The 27,706-nt window shown below is 40.1% G+C and overlaps 1 protein-coding gene across 1 annotated transcript in view; it reads left to right on the top strand.

Moving 5' to 3' along the window:
- TMEM132B (transmembrane protein 132B) overlaps positions 1-27,706 on the top strand; it is a 260,442-nt gene that overhangs the window by 167,672 nt on the left and 65,064 nt on the right. Inside the window, exon 4 of the mRNA XM_063351141.1 lies at positions 7,057-7,243. Within this exon, the coding sequence (XP_063207211.1) occupies positions 7,057-7,243 (187 nt within the window). The remainder of the gene's footprint in view (positions 1-7,056; positions 7,244-27,706) is intronic.

Genomic DNA, 27,706 nt, shown 5'->3' on the forward strand with positions numbered 1-27,706 from the left:
TGGAAGAAGCTGAAGAGCTTAAAAGGTTTGCTCATTATCTAGATTTATTGTTTTCAGTTGTGGGGAAAATGTCGGCTAAGCAAAATAACGTGAATAATACCTGGTTTGGGTGGTGTGTTTTAAACAAAAATATTTTCTTCTTGGTTTTATGGCTTTTACTGGATTATTAGAGAGCGCTGTGTCAATCCATACATTCTTAACAGATTTAGCAGTTTGGTTTTATCCTTTGTAGCCATTTACATTGCCCATGTAGCTGTGAAGAGCATGAATTTTTACAGCAGTGAAAGAAAAACAAGATCAGGCAAAAAAGCCTGTAGCTGGTATAAAGTAAACTGGACAACAGAGCAAGTTCTCTGTTAGAAAACAGAGCAAGCTGTAAATTGTCATTTTGAAATGCATCATGAGAGGAAACCACCCCTTTTTCCATCCCGTCAGATTTACTTGCAACCTGCCATCCATCCTGTCTTTGTTCAACGTTTGGGACTTCTTCCTTGCACTTCTGTGCTGTTGCAAGGATGAAGAGTGAGCAGGGCTTTTTTCAAGTGTTTGTGCCTTCCTTGCACCCCCAACTGTTTGTTTTCCCTCAGCAGAACAAAGACCTCTGGGGGCTACGCACTAAGGGGCAGTGGCGCTGTGTCATCTGAAGGTTTCCACGTTGATGAAAAATACTCAGGACGCACAGGTAGTTTGCCCTGGCCTCTAGGGACGTTCATCCACACTGCAACACTTGACAGGGATACCTGCAGGGCTCCCATCTCCACTGCTCTTCAGGATGAGGCCCTTTCTCAGCAAACTACCCTGGGAGAACAGTGTGAGTAGGCTGCTTCCAAGCTTGGACACAGCTTTGTGTCCTTCCAGCCTAATGGAAATTATATATGCTGGGAGAAAAGGGTTTAGGTTTTAACATCCATTATCAAGTCAAACTTTGTATTTAACACAAGGTGTAGCCGTCTCGCACCAGTAAGTTGTTCTCAAGTACGATCTGCGCTTAAGGATGTTGTAGCTGCTAAAAGATGTCCTGGCTTTAAGAGTCTTAGTTGCTGCCAGTTCCTGTTAGCCAGTGCCCGCATTCAGGAGAGCGGCACTCAGCAAAGTATAAGGGCTGACAGTATGCAAACCTTCATAATTCAGAAACCAGATGCTGCTCCATTAGTAGGTATTTGCTCTCATTTTCTTCATCTTGGGCTTCTGGGATCTTAATTTCCTTAGGGGGAGAAGGTCAGGACCTTTAGTCTGGATCTTTTCCCCAAGAGGTCCCGGCTGTCTGCTGCTTCATTTGACTTCAGCAGGAAATTAGGGTCTTGTGCATTTCCAGTCAGTCCTTGAAAAGCCTCCTCTTGTAAGTGTTTGCTCTTCAGTAAACCATACTTATGAAATTAATCCTCTTGAGATCAAAGGAGTGACCTATATTACTGAAATGTTTTATAAACTAATGTATACCTTGCTTATGTAATCCTGTTCTCATTGAATTTGATGACAATTTGTCAGAGAGAGAAAGAATTGACCATTATTAACCTTGGAAAGATTCTCAAGCAACATGGTACCAGATATTTTATTATTTTCAAGTACCTAGTGTCTGCTCCATTTTTTTAGACTTTTGTTTTTACACTGTTGTGGGCCTCATAAACAGATTGCCATTTACTGAAAACATTATTTTATGAATGAATGAAACTCATGATTTCCTGTAATAGCCAACTGCACTAATAGAAGGGTCTGACTTTTATCAACTAAATTGTTGATGAACTGGCAGTGGGAGCCAGCAAACCCTCTGAGCGGCAGTGGCACACTCCGCTGAATGCACTGCACAGTGCCCTGCATGGGCATCTGTCACTGGGCCGTTCTGCGTATTTCATTCTCTCTAAAAAGACATAGGCTTTTCAGTTTGGTTAGCAACATAAATCTTTCTTAATAGCTAAAAATAGACATTTGTTTATTTAAGGTAACTACTAACTATTTAGACTGTCACTGCCATCATAACATCAATCACTGTGTATCATTCCAGTACTTAATTCAGTAATTCCATGTTTGTCTTAGACAAAAATTAGGAATAAATTGAATTCAGTATTATTTCAATGCCAAGTGATTTTGTAGTACATATTTAAACCTCTAACATTAGAGCTGTGGTGGACCTTCACAGTAGTCTATTATTTTTGGGGGGGGGGGAAGCCTATGCAGTTCCATATAAATGCTTAGTAAGGTAATAAATGTAGAGAAACAAAATCTGATATTGGATTTTTTTTTTTAGATTCAGATTTAAAATATATATATATTTTTCCTGCTGTTTGCATACGCTAGCAGATTCGGGAAGAAAATCAATCAGAATATATGTAACAAGGTAACATGATAGATAGCCCTCCAAAACCAGTGTGAATCTGTACAAAGCATCTGAATGCCATAACGCAAGAGTTCTCTAAGGTGCTCAGGAGCACTTGAAACCCAGGCCTTGTTTTTCTAGTGGCTTGTGCAGCCTGTGATTTGTTCCACAGGGAGAGTGTTTTTCACTGAGGAGAGGCTTTGCCTCTGGGTGGAGTGCTCACTCCTTTGTGGCTGAATGTACAGCCCGAGGAGATGCTTCAGGTTCAGCTTGATGAGCCGAGCAAGGCAGGTGGGCTCTGCAGCCGCCCGCCTGGACATGTCCCTTGCAGGACAGTTCTGGGACTTAGCAACATTTTCGTGTCCTGATTAACTCTTCTCTTCTTATTCTGGAGTCATTTGGAGCTAGCGTTGGCTTTATTTGGCGTGGATTTACCATTCTGTGCTAAAACCCTGTTCTCTTCTATTCCAGGTTGGGATCCCAACCATGCCTGCTAACGGCTGGGTACAGAATAAGGCTTGCTAGGCTGTTGGGGACCCGGTTTGAATGCCTTAGATTTATATGAGGCTAGACAACAGGAAATTCTGCAGAAATCTCAAGGTTTTGGGGGTTCTTCTAGCACCTAACAGAGGCAGCATTGTGAAAGTACACAAACAGGATTATAAATTGCAAGTTGAAGAAGAGGGCCTACTTACTGGAGTTGGCGAGAGGAAATAAATCCAAGCCCATGTTTTCTTTTTCTCCTCTCACCAGAAAGAAAAATGTGTAATGAATGTCTCATGTCTGAAACACTGGGATGGATTCATCAAAGGGAGTTAGTAATTACCAAATTGAGAGAATCATGAAGCGCTTTTCTAAATTTGAAAGGCTCATCAAGAATAGATCAGGAGCAGGCAAAATTAATAGTTATGAACTCATTTCCATAGAAATGGACTTATTAGCAAGCATGCCAGCTGCCTAAAATTATAAGGTCTTTTCCTTGTGCTTGCAGGAAATAATCTTTTTTTATAAAAGTAATTTTGACTTTTTATTTTTTATTGCTCCTCTAAACTAGGGTTTGGCAAAATCCTTCTAAACCGGGAAAAGACTTCACTGGACAATAGAAATATTTAACTAAAAAGAGAAGAAAGATGTGGAAAGGGGAAGTGATTTATAATCCTTGGATTCCATCAGACTCTTCCCAATTGTGCAAACTTATTTAAGAGAAAAATGGAATAAGTTGCAAGAAAAAGCTGAAAAATCTTTATAGGATAAAGTTTGGTTTAGCAGGATTTAATGGCTGATAACAGCATGAGTTACAGTCGTCATCTTCTCTGCTAGTGGATTTTCCCACTGGTAGCGTTTTGTCTTCACCAGGCAGTTGCAGATCAACAGTGACTACAAAGACCAACATATTGGCCACCAGCTACAAATCAGGCTAAAAGCTGAAGATTTGCCGTGGTAGAGTGGAGTGACTTCTTTTAAAAAGGGTTATAGTGTAATGCTGTATAGCCAGGAAAGAAATGTATATACAGGTGTTGCAATGTGGATTTATCAGCTAACGGAGCTGACATAAGTAAATGCTAACCTTTAAGGTCTTGATTATGGTTTAATTTATCTCTGGTTTTACTTTAGCAACCTCCATCAATTTCAGTGGAGAAAGGCAGTGGTCTCCTGCACGGTAATATAGAGGATGGTTAATAAATTGCAGGAATTATGAATATAGCACCAATCCTCCCTCTAGGAGAGAAGCTCCTGGAGGATAAGAGATGCAGCAGCCAGTAGGAAGGCACTAGTCTGAGCAAGAAAGAAATGCACTTCTCAGGTTTTATCATGGGTTCATTATAGTTGTAACCTGGGAAGAGACTTAGAACAAAGAGGGCGGATTGGTCCGTGGGGTACTCTGTGTCCCAGATACTGTAACGCTAGGCATTGCTTGAAGGCTGAATCTTTGTCCTAAAGAGGGAAAAAGGGAGATCATAATTTTAGAGAAAATTCATTGACCTGCTGTTCTGAAGGTAACTGGAAACCTGCTGGTGAATAAAGGAGTCCAGAAAGTTGAATGCTGGTTTGCTAAAGCTATACACTTGATGGAGAAACTCTGTAAGTGAAAGATGGTTAGATACAGTAAGTCCATCTCTTTCAGCAAAAGTCCAAGTGAAAAGAATTGGATCGTTCTTTAATCAATATTAATATTTTATGCTACGTGATTTGCTTCTGAGACAGCAGAAAAGATTTGACAAGCCATGTTGCTTTTCCAGGTGATGCTAAGGATTCTTTATGGAATGAGGACCAAGGAAGTCCTGTGTCCTGGGAGACCTGAGAAGTTGGCTTTGCTTTAGTTCATACATTAATATTGGTTAGATCTGAGGAAGGTTTATGTATGTGAGTTGCTGCTCTTTTCTAGATGCACGCAGACTTATTTCTAATCCAGCAGTGTATAACCACGTCTGCCTTTAAATGAAACTTATGTCTTTTATAGCTACACAGCCATGCTAAGGATGCAGTGAAGGTCTTTGCATATTTACAGCCACAAGAGTCATTTTGCTCCCTGGCAATTACTTCAGCTTGCTATATAGGCAAGGCACACACACGCTTCTCTTAGGGAGATCTGAGTCCCAGACTGTCTTAAAAATGTAAAAGCACTATTATGGTTACTTTTTGGATGTGTGAAAAGAAAACCACGAAAGGAATAATTGAAGGCATGGTGGACCGAGCTCAAAGGAGTGCTCGTCAGTGGGACATGTGGAATGGATTTATCAGGGCAGACTAACCTGACATATTATTTAACTGGTGAATCTAAAGTAAAACCCTTTTGGTTTTGTTCTGAATTTGAAACTGGTTGTGGCTGGTTTTGTGAGTGGCAACTATTGACTTGAACAGATTGAACCTAAATTGCGGATCTAAACGTACCTTGAAAAGCCCACTATCTAGATCCATAGTTAGTGTAAAGCTCATCTCTAAATTTTATTTCTGTGTTGTGAGAAAATTAATTTTATGGAATTTAGATAAAACAAACTGCCAGAAGTGATACGCAGAAAACTATGAAGTTGAGTACTCCCATCGTGGTGCCCACAGTGGTTATGTTTTTAACAGAAATGGTTTAATTACATCCCTAGTATTGTGTAATAATACTTGTCTTAAAAGGGTTTTGCTGATGTCTGGTTGCCCACCCAAAAGATGCCTTAATAGCTTCTAGTTTTGCCTTGAGGTGGATATTATCTTCTGTCAGCATGGAAAATATTTATCCTCCAGGCATTGAAGCATATGTTTGTGTTGTTTGTTGTCAGAAAGAAAACACAAAAATCAATAATTCCTGTTCAGATTTCTTTCCTTTACAATGCGCCTTCAAAAACATATGGCAAAAACAGATCCTGCCTCTGTGCAGTTGGGAAGAGGAAAAGGATGTTTTCAGTCTCTGTTCTTTGTAGCGGCAGGCTAAAACTTTCTGTGGACACAGCTCTTGGAGTCACTTCTTTAGGGTAAGGGCACAGAAATAACATACCGTGGGACAGGATAGATGGTGAAGTTACAGAGGGCAGGTGATTACTGTGGGGTGTCTGCATGCACAGGACGCATCCCTAGATTGGGAGCAAGCTATCTCATGCTCACAGTAAGAGCACATTCGAGTTGTTACAGAATGGCCTAGCGTGCTGCAAATTCAGATTTTAACCTATTTTATGAGCATGTACCCTGAAACTTCGGTAATTTTGATAACATCGTTTGTCTCTTCAACAGAATACAGTTAAGCATCTGGGTCTGCAGTCAGGTTAGCTGCCTTTCCGTCCCACCTCCCTGTTCAGCTGCATCAGGTCTCCACGCTGCAGGTGTCTGTCTGGGAAGCTGGGGCGGGAATGTGTATGCTGCTTTGTAAAGTACCTTAATTTTTGTGGAAGTAAAGTGCTGATGAGCAAAGGTCTGCTTTCTAAATAGGTCCCTGCTGCGGATATGCCAAGTGCTGCTGGTTAAAACTTGGTGTCTGCTTTCCTCTCTGTAACAAGAAGATAAGATCTGTCTTTCTAACCTGAGGATTAATTATTAATATTTACATAGTGTTGGACCAGAGGAGAGTGCTACATGTTGTTGTTAACAAAAGATGCAGAAGTAATACAGTTCTGAATGCTGTGCATTTACATCCATTTCTTTACCTTTAAATTTTTATTTCCGGGTGAGGAATATATATTGATCGCCATATAATTACAAGTCTGCACCACTGTCGAGAAGAATGTTTTCATGAATTGAAAATAAGGATAATCTACCTCCCATTTTTTGTCATGTATAATTTCTGCAAATCCATTTTTTCACTGGAATAAAGACAAGTTTGGGTTTGAAAGACTTCCCTCCCCTCCCCAAAAAGCTCATTTCTGATACAGCATGAGGAATGGCCAAGTGTTTTGTTGTTTTGGAACATCAGTATTTGCAGCAAAAAAATTATAATAATGCTATATTAAATAATTTAGCAACATCTGTGCAATGCAGTTCCCAGGGTTTAGGACTTGTTCTGTAAGTTCATTGTGATTATGGAAAATGAATGCCTGAGTTTAATGGGAAAAATGCCTCCATTTCAGGAAACTAAAAGATACAGTGTCACCTTATCTATGAAGTCTGGCTGTTTCCCAGCGTGTTTGATTTAGGTTTCTGTCGGTGTCTTCAAGCCTGCATGTTGAATTTGATAGTGAATAGAGAAGACAAATCAAAATGTATTTTGTCATTGACATCCTACTGATGTTGTGGGCAATTTTGTTTGTTTTTTTTTTTTCCAGAGCAAACATGTCCTCCTACGAGATCCTGCAGATGGACTTTGAGATTGACAACACGAGCAGCCCAGCCGGGGCCCAGCAAATTACCTGGCAGGTGGAATACCCTCGAGATGACTCCGTGAGCGAGCTGGTGGTCTCCGAGATCTTTGTCAGCCGAACAATGTTTGTGGGGATTGTTCCTCTTGCGATGGTAAGGACTTGCTGCTTCTTCTTTTTGCTAAATGTGTCTGTTGATTCTCATTAGTATTCAAGGGAATGTGAGCCATTTTATTATATGCTACTTCCTATGCACCTGCTGCAAGTGATTTAAATGCAAAAAATACATTTCAATAATATTTTATTTACCTGATATGCCGTAATGGCTCCTTGGAAACCATTTGAGCCTTTTGTGAAAATCCTTTACCGTTTGTGGATTATTGGCCTGGTACATGGTAATAGCTCCTTTGGAGCCATTGTCTTCTGGTGTATTAAAGTGACTGCCATGCATGTGCTCTAAGGGTAAATGCTGCAATTAGTTGGGACATTTTCAATGAAATAAATTAGCATGCATGTGTGGGAAACTTCATTGCTAAACCAAACAACTGGACTGTTTTCTGCTTTGCTTTTCCCCAAAGAGCCACACAGTCTAGTGAGCTGCAAAGTGTCAGTTTAATAAAAGGTCCGTTTTGAGGTATAAAGAAAGGACAAAATACTTTCTGAAGATGAAGGTGTTGGCCATATTTTCTAGGCAGGGTTTAAGGTGTATGTGTGCAGAAAGCTCAAAGCCGATGGTTTGTTTAAAAAATGCGAATATCTCTTCTAAAATCAAACACACCTTTTCTAGGAGGGACCTTTGGTCTACATTTGGGCCTGATGGACTTTTTTAGTATTAGAGCTTTTGCATGACCAGTGATTTCAGGGAGGGTGTTCCGGTGTAAAACTAGAGAAACAGCCAGAGAGCCTGAATGTTACAGCAGTTCCCTCAGAAACACTGGTAATTTTTGTTTCTTCTCATGAACATTTGCTCTTCCTTTCTGAGTCACTCTGTGCTGGTTTTCTTTCTATTACACCATATAAAGAACAAATACCGGTGTTTTCCTCTGCATGACCACTAGCTTCTCCTACTGGGACAGAAGCAAGGAAAGGTGCTTGTAAAGGTAAACAAGACCTGAAATTATTTTAATTTCTAGTTCCTCCTGCCAAACGCTACGCTACTGGCAGCCCAGTGATAAAGGAGAAATTATATGCAGAAAAGTCAATAGATAATTTTTTTCCCCATGCTTTTTTTTTGAAGTATGTAGGGGGTGAAAGAAAACTCCAGTTGCGTGGATGGAATATTATCAAATAGTAGTGGTGAATCAGATACAATAATGACAGAATGTGGTTCATGAACAGTCTTGCACACAGCATTGCCGGTTTCAAACAAATAGCGTGGAGAGCACCACAGATAGAAAAGAAAAGCAAATCCAACCCAAAAGCCCATTGTGAATGTTGGATCAGAGCTTTGCTGCTGTCTCTGCCAGGGTTTTGCCGGGGTTTCGCTTCATCTCTTTGCTGTTATGGCAGATGTTGGCCACTTCAGCTGTCTCTAAACGTCCTTGGACAAAATCTGAGGCTGAACCTGAATTTTAAGTGGAGCTAATCTAATCTCTGATGCTTTGTCATTGTAAAGTAACCATGGAGTAAAGCAAAAAGCTTCTTTTGTGAATTCATGATCTTAGTTCTTAAATGGGGGTCTCATGTGGGCTATTACTTTGTTGTTGCATGTGAGCATCCCTGACTGGCTTGGCCCAAGGCTGGTAGGAGAATTGATGACAGCCATGGCAGGAACAACAGCTTGTATTTGCATTTCTTTCCCCTGTGTTTCCCAGTTTGCAGTGCTGCTTCATTTAACACTTGCTAACTGGTGCAGGTTCTGGCACTGCATTGCCCAGTCAGGAGCAAAAAATAACTGCTTTGTGCATCATCCCGTGTTGTTCAGGGAAACACGTTCCCGAGGCCCAGGGTTTCTGACTGAACTAAATGCATTTTAATGTTCGTTCCTCTTCAAGAATTGCCTGGCTCGTTGGTAAGGCAGTCTCCCTCTGAGTGCAGGTGGTAGCTGTAAAGGAGAGTTTTGTCATCTCCTGGACCTTGGTCCCCTAGAAGAGCACCACAGAAGGGTCCAGAACCCAGTGTGCCCAGTGTGTTCTGTGCCTTTGCCATTGTGCTGAGCATAGATTACTTGCTGTTCCTTTTCAGCATATCCACTGTTTTGTTATAAACATTGAATGCTTATAGATGAGAACAGAGAGTTCTTTGGAGAGTTTAAAGTTTGAGGTAAACATTTAATCTTTGATTTGCAAGAGTGAATGTTTTGATGGGATTACCAAAACCACATGGTGGTTCAGTGGTAATGACAACGGCATTTGCACGAAGAAGTGCAGCTCAGTCTCATGAAAAGGAAAAATTTCTTTCCAGTAAGAATACTGAGGTGGATTCAGTAAGAGTTTACTGGAGGAGAAATTGGCTGTGAAATCCTGCAAAACAAAAATGAACTTCAATGTGTGGATCTCTTTCTGCAGGACGCTTTGGTTCTTTTAATATGATGACATCCTCTTCCATGTGGTTTGGAATATTGCTGTTTTGTTGCTGCAGTTGGTCATGAGTTTATCTTTGTTTTCCATGCTACTTTCTTAAACAGGAGAAAATCGAAAGAGCCTGCAGATAATTTATTCTGTCATTGCATTGTGGTGACTCTGGAGATAGTGGTTGGGATATTTTTCTCGTTACTAGCTTGCTTTTTTTTTTTTTTTTTTAGATAAAGATACGGTAGACTGCATGGTAACATTTGAATAATAGCCTGATGAAAAGCGCTGATTTTTTGCTTTAGTGAGTTTATGAAGCCCTTAACATCAAATCTCATGTTCTTAACATTTACATTTGGTAGCAAGCTTGAAAGGCATTTTTTTGGTTTTATTGCTTTTGGGTTTTTCTAAGTGAAGATACAGCTGATTTTTGCGCATTTTGTAGCAAAAAATAGCTCCTTATTAGCAGACAATCTTGCTGTAATGAATTGGTATTGCAGATTATTTCTGGCTAGTCCTTTGGTATCAAATCAGCAGTGCATTAATGAGCACTGTTTGGAGATGCACAGAAGGAGGCCGGGGCAGGGAGAGTCGACAGGTGAAATCCTGGCCAGGGTAGCACCTGTGGGCTGTGCCCTGTGCCTGCTCCGGGGATGAGCTTATCCAACACGACTCGGTGAAAGAGCATTATGATAAACTGCAATGCCTACACGCTGTGACTAAAAGGGAACGGAGATTTTTCAAGCCTTGATAGGGACATTAGGAAGTAAGTGGAAACTTGTTAAGAGTGTGAGAAAAGTCAAAATGCCTAGTGAGAAAAGTAGAAATACTTAGTGTAGCAAACCCAACTATTCTGTATGATAACTGTAAAAATACTGTGGGTTTCTTGGGGTGATTTGCATACTTTTTTGAAGAGGATTATAATACAGTCTTGGAATATTGGGAATTCCTCTCAAACTATCCATTTTAATTTGAATGATCCTCCATATAATGAATCTCAGTGTTATTTATTGCCAAATTCAGTGCCTTCAAAATATGTAAATAGATAAAACATTTGCACTGATGAGAGAAAATACAAACAAAATTTCATATTGAAAGAGAGCCCCCTTTCTGCATCATCTGACAGTTCTCCTCAAATCCTTGAGCTTCTTCTAATTGAAACATCCAGTCGCAGCAACCGCACAGGGCCAGAGAGTTGGGATTTCCAAGGGAACCACATCCAGATGGAAACAGCACAGTCCAGTAATTTAGGATTTGCTTTATGAAAGTCGCATCTCTACTTCTGGGTGGGCAATGTAGACTCTGTGCACAGTGGGAAGGCGCACAGAGAGGATGCCATCAGAGTGCAGACCATCCTGGGCTGGCACGGCAAAGAAAAGAGAAAATATCAAGATGGGTGATCACAAATGCGTGCAGCCTCCACCGCTCTCAGGAGCTGGTTTGGATGGCAGCTGTGGTAACCCCACTGCTGCTGTAAGGGTCACCTTTCTTTGCGGAGTTGTTCTTAGGGCTCTGCCTGTAGATAGATGCCTGCTGAGAGGCTTCTGTCCTGTAGCACTTATTATAGAGGAACATAGTGGGGAATGCTCTTGTTAAGTTGTACTCTCATTTCCATCATTCGCAGCTGCTGAGAAGAATGTGGAAAAGGAATTGACCCAGTCTGCATGTGTACAGCCAAAGTTGTTGGAGAGAACACAGTTGGTTTTACTTGAGGAATGTTTTCAGACGTGAAACTCCCAGTTTTTGTTTAGTCCAAACATGGCTTTCTTACCTCTTAGCAGGTGACTGGAACACCAGTGCAAAATCAGTTCAGAGTGCGAAGTGCTTATCGTCTCACTGGCACCATTTCCAGCCTCATGTAGGATCTGATCCCAGATGGTATTGCTGTGTGCGTTTTACACCATTTTAGAAACAGATTGTTTGGGGTTTTTTGTATTCAATGGTCATTGACTTATGCTGAGATGAACCCTGGGCCTCACCTACCTCTCCTACCTGGTCTTTGTTTTATAAACTAACTGATCTCCCAAAGTGCTTATACCAACAGCCTGCGGTTTGTTCCTGGAAGGTTTTATTTCTGTAAATGAGGCTGGATTGGGAAATTCACCCTTTCTGAGCGTGAAAATTGGATATATGCATAATTGTCCTCTTGTATAGCTGTAGAGGTATAAAAATACGTGTATTGAGACAAGGTGTTCTAAGATACCCATCTGTAAGTATGCAGGGAAATATACGATTCTTTCTTAGTTACTTTTTTTCAGTTTGCTTTATAAGTGGTCAGTGAAATTCTGCATTCTTTGGACAACAGGCTGAGAAGACACAAAGCTCAAAACGTAGCAATCTGAAATCCTTCTGAGTGTTGCTGTTCTAATCTCGGAAGCTGTGCAGCTGGGTTCCTGTTAGGAGGGAGAGTGGATTTGAAAATGAATGAAAACCATCTATGTGCGTGCATTCCTCTATAAGTATGACTTTGAAAGTCATTCTAAATTCATTTTCTGTGAACTGTGGCGAATAAAGTACGTGAAGGTGCATTGTCCTGTAGCTGCTAGAGCATTTTCTGATAGCTAAAAGGGATTGGATGGGCCTGCTTACATAAGGAAAATAAATAAATGCTAATTCCTAAAACTCCATGCAAATTAACAAAATATTTTTTCCTTAAGTACTCTATTATTATTTAATATTTATGTAGTGTTTTATATTTTGAGAACACTTTATAGACATTAATTAATCAGACCTGAATAAACCAAGCTTGATGAGAATGGAAAATTAAATGGAAATTAAGTCACTCTCACTCAGTTTTACCTGTCTCTGAGTGATTTGTAAATCACTTTTCATACTCCTATAGGTACTTTTTAAAACACTTTAAAAAATTCTTACAGTACTATTGCTTATTATCTCTAAAAACTGTTTTGGTTTGAAAAGAGGATAGGATTTATACTGTCAAGAACTAATGACAGCACAGATGAGTGGCTTTGAAGAATGGAAATGCTGTTTTATCACCTAAAGCTGTGCATAACTATGTAAGCCGATTTAATTCAGGTAAAAATGCGTGGATGGGAGGATTACCCTCCTAATTTGAAGCCTATTTAGAAGCTGGAATATTTGACTCCTGGAGGGTTCTTTGGAGGAGACCGGGAAGCATATTTAGTTTTGTCTAAGTTTTTACCGTAAGCTTTTCAGATAAAAAACTGTTGAGAAATTTTACCTATAGAAAAGAATGAGACTGAACACCGTACTGAGGCCGCTATTTTTGGGGACTGCACCGTCCTCTTGCGTCTGCCGCGTTACTGCACCGTCCTCTTGCAAGATACAAATACTTAAATACTTTTGAAGACTGGGCCTGGCTGCTCTGTTTAACGTTCCACAATGCGCTGAGTGACAGATGAAAATGTCAGCTGCTTTGCTCCTGTGAGGCTTATCTTGTTTCCTTTTTGACAATGAATGTCCCTGATAATTGATTCTTCCAACATCTGGTGTACAGATTAACATGTGGAACTAATGTCCCAAAAAGTAGAAAGGTGATCCATTTTCATCGTGTTTAATAAAATAACAGATCAAGGTGAGAAAGAGGAACACAACCACATTTTAAACTCTTTTTGGTTCCGCTATTTTGTTATGTTACTGAATATGAGGAATAGAATCTGCCTTCTGATATTACGATTACTAATGGTAAACTCCGCAGGTGATTATTTTAAAACAAGTTTTATGGCATTGAAGTAGGATGCGAGTTGTGAATCTGGTTGATGTCTAATGCATCACAAAGTGTGTTTTAGGCATCCAGCAGATCTGTCAGAACATTGCAAAGCTGGATCTAAACAAAATGCCTTGATTTCTCTTAATATAATAATTTTGCAGTATAATAACCTGCAAAGTGGAAGTGTGTGTCCTGCTAATTATAGAAATTGATAGCACAAAGAAATCTGTTCTATCCAGTGGTGATACAATTCTCACAGTTATCTCTCTTGATCTAAATAGACATAAACTTCAGTTTCCACAGTTTTGGAAAGTTGCTGGTAGCAAAGTAGTCAGTGGACTCTGACTCGTGGGGTACAAGAAACAAACACTTCACCAGCTTTGAGCCTGTCATCCAGGTTTCTGTCACAAATAAATGTGATTGGATTAATCTGTTACCTAACTTAGCTGGGGAAAAATATTAAAAAAAGAAAAATCCAGGTCTTTTGGAGAGTTTCTAGGCAACCAGGAACTTAGTCAAAGTAAAGAACAAGACATTGAAGAGATGTATTTTAACTTTTTTTTGTAAGAAGGCTCCAGCTGAGGCTGAAGGCTTGAGGAACAATAGGTTTAATAATAGACGAATATCTAGCATTCTCTTCTTATCGAGGAAAATGATGGCTTGGTCTGTGACTGGCAGCACTGGTGTTTTAGATATATGCGCTACAGATCCTTTCTTGTATAGTAATAGAATTGTAATTCCCAGACTGCCATTATTCTAAAGTGTTTTCCAAATGCAACTATCAATATTTCACCAGTGCTCTGAGCCCCTCAGCCTGAAACATTTCTGTATATCCTAGAAGTATTTAATCTATGTCTTCAGAAATCTTGTTTCCTCCCCAAAAATGTAAGCTATTGGTTGACTAATGGTTTACTAATGTTGTGAATCACGTAGAAACGCAGATGGCTGTTTGTACTCCAGTGAGGTTTCTTTTAAATGGGAGGCTGAATAATAGCATCTCCAGTTGCTGCTGGCAAACGTACTGACATGAACACCCAGAAAAATCGTTCTTAAAGATGCCCATTTCTATAACTCAGGCTGAAAGGGAATTGCTGAGTGCAACACTTTGCTTATTTGTTTTAGAAAAAGCAGGAATGCAGAGTGAGGGTGGGGGGTTTTTTTGGTTTGGTTTTGTTTTGTTTTTTCTTTTGGTTTGTGGGGGGTTTTTTTGTTTGTTTGTTTTGTTTTTTTAACGTATTTCTAACTTTGGCTGCCAAGTATCTACTGAGGAACAGGAGGCTAAACACCATTTGGAATGAATGCCACCAAATCCCCATTTGCAGAGACGGCATGGCATTGTGCTCTTATTCATGGAGAGTCCACTGCTGTCATGTTCTGATATATCTTTCCCAGTAAGGGCTGCGTGCCTTTCCAGCTTTAAGGTTCGATTAAAAACGTAAAATGTTTTTGTGGGAAGATTTTCCAAAAATGATGGACTAAATAAAAAAACCCTCTCTGAAATACTTGGTTTTGTCTACCCTGCATAAAAGAGCCAGGACTTGGGTGCCTGGATTGTGCTGGGAATTGTCACATGCCTGGAGAGCAGTAGACTCCATATGCAAGCCCTCAAGCAAGCTGGGGCCATGGCATAAACTCAAGACAGATCCACATGCATCCACAGCCAGCCATGGTCCGCGGTGGTTCTCCATGCGGAATGATGCCTCTAGTCAAATAAGCAGTCATTTTAAAGTTTAGAAATGATGTGTTTCCTGGTACTGCTTCTCCTGCTTCGTCGCTTTTGTCTATGAGTCTGCTGAGATAATGTCCTGTTCCATTATTCAGATTCTGTGACGGCTTTCATTCATGACGATTCCTGTGCCCTTCTTTGGGGAAAAGATTTCTTCTGTGCATTCCTTTTAATTCAGTACAAGTTAAACGGTGTCTGAAGTAATGTGAATTTGAGTGTCCATGTTCCTACATAGACCACTGTTCATTCCAGCTATCAAAAAGGGAGTGTTTAAAAATAATAAAAAAAAACCTTTAAAGAATTTATTGTTCCTACAGAAATATTTTTTTCCTAATGGCAGCATACTTATATTCAGATACCAATTAAAGGAGCACATTTACACCAAGATGGAAATTGACCCAGACTTAGAAAGAAGCTTACCTTCACCTTAAACTAAAATAAGAAAATGTAAAGCTTTAGCAGCCTCTTTTCTTTGCCCTCTCTGAGGTCAGTTATAAAACCCTAGAACGTTTAATCCTGAGTGTCAAAAATATCAGAATAGGATCAGTCACTTCTAGCAAACCCAGATGATTTACATATTTTTTTTTAGGGGTTAGTTAAAATGTATTTATGTGCACAATGTCCCATATGTGTTTATCCATTGCACTTAATGCGTATTTCTTACTTGAAATAATTTTGACCTTTGGCCTTCCAGTTCCCTTTAAATTATACAGTGCATCTCTGTTTTACTTTGCATGTAAAGTGAACTGCACAGAACATGATTTTGTCATTCACAAAATTCACCGTTTCACGGGAAAAATATTTAAAAGTTAATTCAATATAGAGTAGGTCTTCATCTGAGAAATATCAGGGATTATCAAGATTTTTTTTAAATAAAACCAGAATCTGTGAGTCCCAGATCACAGATTTCAGTGTGATTTTAACGTTAATTAATGGGAGCAGGATTGAAGCCTTGAGCTTCCATAAACCCCACACTGGGGGGATTGATTTTAAACTCAAAGCAAATTAACTGCTGTGGAGAGAGTACAGAATAAGAAAAAAGAAAATCTTCTTTTGTATTATTATATTTCCCATGCCCACGGCGAGTGTTTTATGTCTCTGTAGCAGAGACAGTATCTTCTGCAATTATTACCGTCTTCAAATTAATTGTCATAGAGAATTAAATGCTTTTATTTTGTATGGCTGTTCTGACAATCACAGGGTGAATTTTATGGAGAAAGATGAAATTTGAAAAGATTTCTTGAAACATATTAACCAAAATACAAGCCACTGACAATTTGATTAAGTTTGGTCCAGGGGAAGACTTTGACTCTGAAATATGCTGGAGGAGAAAGGCGGGAGCAGCGCATGTCCCGAGGAATGCCTGCGCGGGCTTCGCTCCCACTGAACCAAGCCAGGAGGTTCCAACATGCTTTGTGAACGGACATTCAGAAGAGCTATTTTGGATTGATCAAAATTGTTTTACAGTGGAAAACCATATTTCCTTGAACTGAGGTGTTTGATTAAACTTGATTAAATAATGTGCAAATGTTTAAATTTGAAAAAAAAAAAAAAAGCTTTTTTTCTTAAGTGAAAATGCCCCATTATGAATATGGCAGAGTAGGAGCATTTTGATAATGTAAGCCTTCTTTCTCAGTGTTCTTCTGGAAATGAAATTCCAGCCAAATCTCCTCAATTTCATGAAGTGTTTCAATTTTAACTGGACTGTATTTTCTAAAGGATACCGCATTTTTTCCCCCCTTTCAGTCTCATTCTGGGCATCTGAACTAGGTCTTGGAATTGCTCATTGTGAACCATTATCCCTTTTTTCCTCTGCTCAGTTAAGCATACTCTACCATTTAATTTTGAGAGTAAAAAAGAAAGAAACCAAACGAGAATTTGCTATTGGTGGGACAAAAATAATGACATTTCAAGTGTTTCCATGAAAGCAATGTGACATGACAAATTTTAAGAAGCTGTGTGAATACTATTAATATTTATGATGCACTCAAGAAAGCAGCTATTGTGTGCCACATCCATCAAAGATAAGAATTGTATTCAACTGTGTTGGGTGATAAACATTGAATGACAATAGCTAGAGATTATATGAGGGATTTCATACTCATGTTTTATGCCTGCTTGAGTAAAAGCACCATGTTATTCCACTGTGAACCAATAATTTTCTTTCATGAAATTAGATACACTTGCTGATACTTGTTACAACCATAGTCCAAAACATTAATGAATATGCAGGGAGTGCTGATGCCAAGTGCTTCAGAGATCCTGTTGCAAACTACTCAGGATCAAGTCCTAAAGGCAGCATTTTCCACTAATCCTCCTCTTGGAAATCACTCTGAAGCTCACCAAATTGCAGTCGTTTGTCCACATATTGCTGGTTGTTTGCAGTTTGGATGCATGCTAACGATTACCCCATGAAACCAAGGCCTTTCCAGCCTAGCAAGCTGGCTTTTTATATCCCGTGTTTCTCTTTAAAAAAATTCCGTCTCTTCACCACTAGGAATGGGTCAGAATTGCCCATGCAGTGGGAACGCCTGCTCTGATCCCACACCAGCATCTGTCTTTAGATAATGTGCCCATGAATGTGCTAAGTCTGGCATCACTTTTCTTCATTGTCATCACTGTAAAATGCAGTTTTGGAACTAATTAATGATCATCTAGGCAAGCAACTGCTGGGGAGAGATAAAGGGGCCATCTCTCCCCACTCTTGCTCTTAAACACTGCACATCTCCTCCCTGCGCCGTGTGGCCATGCCTGGCAAGCTGCGTGGTCTCATCCTCCCCCGCTCCCGGTCGATGCTGTGTCTGCTCCTGTGATTAATCTCTTTGACACAGAGGCTGTAGGCTGTGTGCGTTGCCACTTCCATGGTCTTTCTACCCTGCCTTCTTGTTTAAAGTGTAATGCTCTGGAGATACTTCTTTCTGAAGATTGAACTAATGATACCTGAATTCTGCACTGCACACCCCCATCTTTGGAAAAAAACCTGTAATTCAGAGTTGATTGGCAAATACCTGCAGCATCTTAGGTCAGGTGTTTCTAAATAAAGCTATATGTGGAAGAGTTAACGTGCTGTCCATATATCAAGGGTAGGAGGACATCCAGGTATTCTTGCAGCCAGAGTGATCTCGGGTCTCTTTGATCCATGTGGAGAGTTGCTATTCTTAGAAAACCTTCTCCAAGGATGCACAGGCACTAAATTCTTGTTAGAAGCGGTTCCAATAATAAATGTGCAGAGGAAAATGTTAAGAGGTGCTCTTCCACTGAGCTGACGGGGCTGTGCTGCCTCTGGAGGGCTATTCGGTTACCTCTGTTCCTCTAGGTTTGCTGCTTCTATCTTTATGAAAAATTTGCTGATGGGAGTTCAGTGTAAGCTGATGGAGGGATCCCTTGACAGACTATCAAGAGTGGTAGGACCTCCTGCAGGCCAGGAATTAGGGCACAGCGAACCTCTTGACAGAGTGATTGCAAGAGGGATGAGCTGAGCCAACCTGAAGTGATTTTTGTGAGCAGTACAGACCATTAACAGAACCCAGACTGGGGAAACAGAGTGTGCTGGATGGAGCTACAAAGCTTTTACTTTGTCTACCTAAAATGAGACCCTCCTTGTTCCTTAACAATTAACCAATAATTTGGCTCATCTGTAATTTTTTCCAGAGTGCTCATTCTGGTTTTACTGCCAATTAACTTATCGTTCCAGTCTTGGTCTATAGCTGATTGGCCAGTAATTTGAACCAAAGCCCTCATCAAAAGGGCATAATTTGTAAAACAGAGAAGAAATCTCAGAGATACTGAAATTACTGTTAATTAAATCAGTACATGAATATAATGGGCACACGTGAACAAAATTATGTTTGTTTTTGAGCTGTTCTGCTAGCTGGAGAGTAAGACTTATTAGGACTATTTAATTGTCAGCCTGTATTTATAATATGTACAGCGAGCTGAGTCCCTTCTGCATTAATTAATTTTGTATTGTGTATACATGTACAAGTGATACATATAGTTCTTAGCTTATGCAAGTAGACCATATTCTTGCCAAGCAGATGCTGTACTATATTTCTTATGCATATGTTGTAGTGAAAGCTTTTCTTTTTAAAAGGTCATTTGTATTTAACACAGCTCTTGTTCAAAGCTGGCATTGACCTTAGTGTAGTTATTTCTGATTTACATAGCCCCAATATCAGTTAGGCTTAGGAATTATTTCCATCTAATTTCTATTTTTTTAATTCAATTAAAATAGCAGGGCAGAGCAGCAATCAGAGCTTTAGAAGTTGTAACGTAGCCTATAAACAGCTATTGTGTATAAAGAAATTTCTTCCAAAGGTGCCTCAGCTTTACTGAAAATGCTAAGCTACAGCTTTATGAAGATAACCAAGATACTCTAACACGGTGCTTTGCGACAGCCTTGTAATATTCTGTGTTGCTCAGTTCTGAAGTTCTTGAATTAGCAGTTTCACAACTCTGCCTCCTGCGGAGCTGGAAGGCAAAGCTGCATGTCATACTAGACACCTGTCTGTGAGCTCGTTCAAGATCAGTCCAAGGCAGAGGACAACGCTCTGTCGTGGGGGTGGCAGGAGTGGGGGCAGCAGCACCGATGAGGGCAGAGAGGAGCAGGCGTTGCAAATTCCAGGTTATTTGAGAGGTAATACATGCATTCCCTGCTGTGGCTAGAGGAAGAAATGGATCCAGTGAGTTTCGAGGGATGAAATGTTGGCATCGTGCTGAAATCTGTGGTCAAGGACAGGGAGAAGCTAATCAAGTTTTGCATAATCTTTGGGGCCTTCTAATTCTGGGTTGGTAAATGCATTGAAATGGCAATGACTCTTGTTAATCTGGCAATGACTCATGTCATTCCAGCTTGCTTTCCACAGCTTCTGGGAATACCACTGCCCAAAAACTCAGTGTCGGGAGACCAATACTGGCAGGGCTCCTGTACCAGAGCTTGGGAGGGAGCCCAAACACGCTCTTCTCAATTCCTGCAGAGGAAGAACTTTGCCCTGACTTACACACTGATGTGTGCAAGTATTTGCTGTTGCTGCTTGTGCAGCCCCCCAGTAGGGTTGTAGTAAAGAGTAGGAGGAAAAAGGCAGAGAATATAATTCAAAAATCGCACTTCATTCATCCCCATTCCTGCACATGTCCTTTCTCCTCATGTTGTGGTCAGGAGCAAGCTAATTCCTGTAGTGTTACCCTGGCCTTGTGAAAGAGGAGGAGCCACAAGAATTGAAGTTTGATAGGAAGAAAATGTGGAGCCATTTGGACGCTGCAGCATTTTGCTGTGCTGAGCATGGGTTAACAGGCTTGATGTGCTTCACGTTGCAAGAGATTTAAGCGACAAACAGAATATTTGATCTGTGTCTCTCATTAGTGTGTCACTTCTTCCTTAGAGTATGGATGTCAAAATGCATTTGATCTGCTGCAGAGTTAAAAACACTCATTGTTTCAGCCTCCATTTTGAAGCTCACCTAATGAAGAGCAAATTTCAAAGAGAAAAATATGCCATTGAATTCTGTGTCAGAATAGGGAGCTGTAATGGTTGTTTAGCATTTTGTCTCTAGATTGCCAGCTCAAATTTAACTCCGCTGATAGAAATCAGAGATGTTTACCATGTAATATTATCTGGTTTCTAGGGACCAGCAATTAATGTTAAAAGCAAAACTCCAGCCCTATGAAGAGTGGTTGTCCTATGACTGCGAAGCACTGCGAGCCATGTTTATAGAATTTGAGATGAGATTTTCAAGAGCATCTCATGGCTGGATTTCTGAAAGTTATTAAGATACCAGGCTACTGATAGTGACTTCATGGGATTTTTGAAAGGACATTGCTGTTTAACTCTGTTAGACACCTCTCTGCAAATTGTGGCTTGTACAGGTACTAAAGAAGGGTATTTTCAGTGTGCTTTCAGGGAGTTGTGTCTGTCTAAGTCAGCCCAGGTACATTGACAAGAGGACAGGACAGTGACACTGTGATAGCGGTAAGCAGAAGCTCAGCTGCCCGGTGGGATCAGGAGTCCTAGCCGGGCTCCCCGGCACCTTGGAAGAGCATCCTTCAGGTGGTGGGACGTGGGAGCTTCCTAGTGGGGCCAGTGCTGAGAATGGAAAAGGGACCGCGTCTTACCTGGTGCTGGGCAATATCATTTAGTCAAGTAGTGATGTTGCAGAGATTTTAAGAGAGTACATAACTTAGGATGGTAAAGAGAGACACAAATACTTGTTTTCTTTTCAGGTAAATGACACATTTTTTCAGTTTTCCCCCAGTTCAGCTGTTGCCTTTTTTTTTTTTTCTCCCCCCCCCTCCCCGCCCCCCCAGCCTTCTGCTTGTGGGTTTTTAAACTCGAAGAGAGGATGATGTACTTTCCACTTCGTCTCGAGTTTATGGATTGTGAGGAGCAGCCTGCTCTCACTCCCTCAATTTGGAACCTTTCCTGCTCTACTCAAATACTCACAAAATGGGTATAACTTTAATGGTAAGGGCAAGGGGGAGACTTGGGTCCTTTCTCTCTTCCGTTTACTTTTCTGGAAGTTTTTAATGCACATATGTATTTAGGGACTTCAGTTGCTCAGCCTAAAAGGAGCCTGTGAAATGATTTTTACTGGGGTATTTGCAGGAGGAGTATGAGCAGGAAGTGACCAACGGGTAGTTTGTAAAAGTAAGTGTGTTAGAGACCTGTAACACAGCTAGAAGTGCTATGATGAATTCCCAGAAACACATGCATGCTTGAGCTTTTATAGAACAAATAATAGCATTCACATACGTTCATATTTATCAGTTATTTTCAGTTGTAAATTTGCCATTTAAAATTTTGAATTAGTTATTGCTTATGAATTGCATAGGTTGTTTTCTTAAACATAATTTATATAAAAAAAGAGCTGCAAATGGTTTGGGTTTGTTGTTTTTTTTGATAAGAGCACTTCTGCACTGTTGCTAGTTACATGATTGTCTGCTCAAGAAAACAGGAATAACCACACCAATGGTCTCTGTAGGTTATATCCCATAATGTGAATTTCAACCCACAAGTTAGAATAGTTTTGTTTGGTGAAAACATGTTCAGGTTACGAATTATTCACAGAAGCTGATAAATGAGTACATTTTCAAGTTTTCCTAACTGGTCATGATCAATTCACGAAGAAGAAAAGGAATGCAAAATTCATCAAATAAATTATTCATTATATTCACTCAGCTATAGCTAACAGTGAATTGTCTAGACAGTAATTACTAATTTTTAACCTATGTATGTTCACATAACACTGTTGTGTGAATAGCTTCAGAATACAGCAGCTTGAGGTAATAGTAATGGATGTAAGTCAACTAGCAGGTGATTTTAATTGGGAAATTATATTGGATTTTGCTGTTGAACTTCCATAAAACATTATATAAATATTGAATCTTCTTAATGTTTTTCTCCAGTTGAAAATATAGGCACACAGAGTTCTGTGCTAATTTGATCAGTGGATAAGCAAACATTTTTTTTTAATTTTTTTTTTTTAATTTCCCTGTAAAATTCGCCAAAGAACCATTAAATTCACAATACAGAAGAATTTGTAAGGAGTCTGATGCAATAACAACGTTTTCCATTTCAGTGACGATTTTCCACTAACTAGTTTGTATGGCTCCTTAAGGGGGGTTCATGTCTATCTGTTTCAGTTAACTGGCGTGCTGTAATGCACTCCCGACGGCACGAGGAACAGAAACCTTAGTCCTTCCCCTTTATTGCTATGGCAAGAAATCAAGACTTTGGGGGGATTCCCTTCGTTTCCTAGGTGATGCAAAACCTCTGCAGTGATGGATCTCACCTCCTGCTTAGCTACCAGCTGCCTGGGGGAAGTGCTTGCTGGGATTTGCGTGGTGGAGCTGGGGCTTGAAAGAGGACCTCAGAAGAGTTTCACAAGAAGATACTTGGCCACTGCTGTTGGCAAGCAGGTGGTGGTCCTGCGGGTCCCTCAGCGCTCAGCAGTGGCACAGATTTGTGCTACCGATTGTCAGGTTTGTGGGTGTGACAGTGAAGGAAACAGGCTTTTATATTCCTTTGACTTTTTTGCAGAAATCTCTATTACTATTACATTTCATTAGAGAAGAGTTAGATTGAAAATAAAGCAGAAAATCATAATCTCGAATGGATTTGTTATTGAAGGACGTACCCTGTGGACTAATTGCAAGTTAATAATTTTGTGGTGCTCAACTGCTCTGAGTTGCTCAGAAACTGTCGTTTATTAAGCTCCTCCGTTTCACTCAGGGTAACATGCCTTAGGAGAAGAATAGCAGGAAACCCACACAAACGATTGGAAATGATGCAAAAACTAGGACATTGTAAAAGAATATTTGCATAAAATTTTAGTTTTGTGTATGTCAGTTTAAGCTACATCCTTCGGGGTATGGTTTATAGAGAGGTGCATTAAAAACTAACCACGTATAACTCCCATTAACCCTAATACAGGCTCTGATTCTGACTTCCGATGTGCTTAATGTTATCTTAATGCAATTTGATTTGATATTTAATTGCAGTAATTTAATTAATGGCTCTGTAAATAAAAAGGCTAAGTTGTTCCCTCCTACACACACAGATATGCACAGCAAGCAGCTCTAGTGGCTCCTGTGAGACTTCTGTGTCTTAGAGAAGAATTTAACCCTAAGGATGTATGATAAAATGCCCAAACCCCAGAATAACACTGTAATGGTGTTTGGATTGGAAATGTTACAGTATTAGTTCAAGCTTACAGGAGGAGAGTGGCATTTAAACGCCAAACCTAGAGATTTATCCCTAATACTTGTCGACAGGATAGGTCACAGAATTGCTTCCTTGTATAACAGGATTCCATTTAAAGTAGTTTACAAAGATTTAGTTATTAATAAAACTGTTATTAATTGGATAACCTGCTATTAAAATTGTTACAGAACCCTATTGGTCCAACGGGTTACTTACAAGCCAAAGCTTATAGGCGTTTATAATCCTTCTACTGATGTGCCTATAACCTTCTCTAACACATGCTACTCATGTCTGTTGCACGCTTAAAATGCCTATTAAATATTGATTAGTCTCCTTATAAACCATTTATAAATAGAAGCATGTAATATAAAATGTAACCTAAGATCATTAAGGCTACATGGTGTGCAAGTTAATAGTAGCAATCTTGAAAAGATAGGGAGTGCATGAATTAAGGGAATTTATAGTTCATAAACTATTTTCATAGTACAAGATAGTGGAGCTCCCATTGAAGTCAGGGAGTTCCCATAGCATCTACTGAAGATTTTGCTCTTTTTTAAAATCTGTGTATATACAAGCGTTGACATAATGCAATTTGAGATGTGCCAGATAAGCTGTATTCTTTTTCCATGTTTTTTAGGATAGAGTAGAGCTGTGTAAACTACAGTTCCAAATATTTATGCAAAGGAGGATGTATTCACGTATGGAAAAGAGGTCCACGTTCCCTGGTGTTGCTGCTGTAAAATGCATAGATATTCTGCTGATGTTAATGGAATTATACTATATTCTCTATATAATAAATCACAGACAGCTGTTTCTAAATCAGCCCCTAAACTGAACCAAATTCAGCATAAGTAGTGTCCTACTTCAGCATAATTGCCCGCTGTTAAGCTTGGAGGTAAATCACGTTTATGTCCCTTCAAATCCAAAGCTGGTATAAGGGAAATCTGAGTAACGCCCTTTGCCTGAATTTGCCTTTCCCTGAGTTTGCGTTACCATTTAACTTAGTATTATTGCAGATACCCCTAACATACTTTAAAAGTAGGTTTTATTTTCGAAATGGCCCTTGACCCCTAAGGGTAGAGCAGATTCGAGTGTACCACCATTCTGTTGTGATTAACAGGATATTTGGATAGGCAAGATTCAACTCTGGTCCAAAGACTGATGTACTCTGAAAAGCTACAAAATGCTGACATTCAGTGTGGGAATGACAAGTACAAAAACCTCAGGCAATAACGGCAATCAGCAGGCCTTTTTGTTATGCAAAGGAAAAAAATCAGATAGATGGAAACAACAATAAACCAACAATGATTCAGAGTGCTTTCTTTCAAAACATCTCTCGCAATTTCCAGCTGCTTCCCGTCTTTGTCACATCTCACTTCTCAGATAAACAGCACAATTGGTCAGGATCTTACTTTGCCTTTGCAGTTTTCACTCATTACGCAGTGTCTGTACCTGACCCCCAGCTCTTAAAAGCCCAATAATTAAGCAAATTCCAAAGAGGATTACAGTTGAGAATCAGAGGGTGTAAATGTGATTTAGCATGGAGTGCTGAGCATGACAAATCATTTTTGTGCCTATGCCTTACTTGTTCTGAAATGAGTTTCATTTTGAAACATGGGGCAGATTCAGCGTGTTCCAGTGCCAAGTGTCAGGTGCAGCTGTGCAGCTTGTGCAGATCGGCTCTTGCAAGGCTTCCTGAGCCTGTCATACCTTTCCTTAAGACCAGAGTGCCATTTTCGTCAGCTGCTTAGTGGTGGGAGGAAATAGAGAGACATGCCTGTGCAAACCAACCTCCCGGGTTATTCCATTCTCTTTGGGAGAGCTTGACTGAGAGCATTGCATTGTAGAGGGAAAGCACAAGGACATTGTGAGGTGGACTCAGGATTCCTTATTTATGTGGCTAGAAGAGACAGGAGATCTTGATGCAGGAAGTTGCCAAAACACGTGATCTAAGTGTACAGTGGAGGGAAAAGTTTCTTTAATGTTTTCCTGCTATGAGTTACTCTGTGAGTTTGTCTTAGGCTTTCCCTAGTACAGAAGCTGGCTAGCGTTTCATTGATAAATGAAGAAATCTCTCACATCAGAAAGGAATATTAATAGCACGCACGTGTGTGTTTGCATGTGTCTGTGTATTGAGTTGCCTTGGAAACACGGGGAGAAGGCGCCATGAACCAGCACATGCTTTCCATTTAAGGAACACTTGTGCTATTGTAAAACTACATACAAAAATAATCAAATTCATTCATCCATTCTGTAAGCATCTTGCTACGGAGAGCAGCGTGCAGCATGTGGATCCCATGTAAAGATGACAGAAAGCCACTTGACTTTGGTTTTCAGCATACTGTTGAGCAAATGAGTTGACATCGGCGAAGTTGCTAATAATGTGGAAAAAAAAGTATGCAAATTATAAAAAAAATTGGCAATGCTCCAGGTGTACATTGAAGTTACTAAGATATGTGATAGACCTAGAGTATTCACATTGCAAAACAAAGCGGACAATTTTACCTTACATATAAGAACAGCTGTTTCACCATATTGGCCTCAAAGACAGGATGTTGAAACAGCTGTCCAAGTGTTTTGGAGGTTAATTTACTCAATTAATCATTGTGTATTTTTTCTCAATCTACAATGATGTTCGTACCGTTCCTTGTGGGCATGTGAACAAAATATTAAAGTTTCAGTCATCAGTGAAATGCATATCAGAAAACTTTGCGTGAGAAGGAAATCTGTCTTCAGAGTGAGACTGGGTCTTGTTGCCAATACAGATGCTGATCTCAGCAGCCAAGTTGTGGTGGTTTTTTTAAACATAAATTTCAGGGGAGAATCACTAGCAAGATAAGTCAGTGAGACACAAAAAGCCTGGACTTCTGCATGAAGTTCTGTGAAATATGTGAATAAGGACATTTTCCGTTAGCTGGTGTTTCTAAGTCATCTGGGAGCTCCCACCTTGAGTAACCTGCAAGCTGCAATTTCACGTGGTCTAAACCAAAACTCTTCAGGCTGCAGCCTGGAAGTGCAAACCAGCTAAACCATTTTGGTCTCAGATAAGTAGCCAAGGGCTGCCAGTGTGGAGATTGCACGGCAACCTGAATTGTCTTGCTCTGGTGCATTTGGGCATGCGATGCTCAGGATCGGGCGCTGAGCAGCACGGTGCTTTCCTCATTGTCTACACAAGCGCTCCTTGGAGCGGCTGGAAGTCGCACGTCAGCTGCTTTCATGGGGTGCTGCAGAGGCGAGAACTAGAGAGGTGCTTACAATTAACACAGGTGTGGTGGTTGTAATTGTCAAAAATAATCTTCAGTGAGACTTTGACCTGGATAGAGGTGGGTTCTCAGGTGTGTTGTGATCTGAAAATCATGCACACATGAAATGGCTACTGCTCCCACCTCATCTGAATTCATTTTGCAACACTTTATCAATGAAATTCTAGAACCTAGCACATTGTCTGCATATTCACTGCCATTGAATTGCAGACAGCCACTGTCAGAAAAATCCTCTGGCAATCCATTTGACCAGAAATAGATAAATTCTAAACATCATTTCCAACCTTTCTAAATATCACTGCACATGTAAAAATAGCAAAATCTTTATATATCATATCCCAGTCCACCTTTCATGTCAGTGTTTTTTAATCAAGTGTGGGGTTTCTGGCTTTGTTTTCCCCAAGAGACCATGCAGAATAAGTGGGATGAGTTATCATAAAAGTTGGTGAAATATAGACTACAGCAGCTATGCGCAGCTATGCTTAATGGGTTCTAAAGTCTGATCTTCTGCACTATTTTTCCCAGATTCTAGGTTTATTCCCCTCTGGACTGAATAGCAATGCATGCTGGAATAAGGCTTTTTAGATTGAAACTCTGTTTATGAGATTCTTGGCCAAGAAAAGAGGGGGAGAGGGAAACAAACCAAAACAGAAATGCTGCTGCAAGCCATGGCTGCCTGGAGACAGCGCTGTCAGATGGCTGCCTTGTGAAATGCTTCTGCGCAACGTG

Source organism: Chroicocephalus ridibundus, chromosome 13 (assembly GCF_963924245.1).
Source record: "Chroicocephalus ridibundus chromosome 13, bChrRid1.1, whole genome shotgun sequence".
Taxonomy (NCBI): Eukaryota; Metazoa; Chordata; class Aves; order Charadriiformes; family Laridae; genus Chroicocephalus; species Chroicocephalus ridibundus.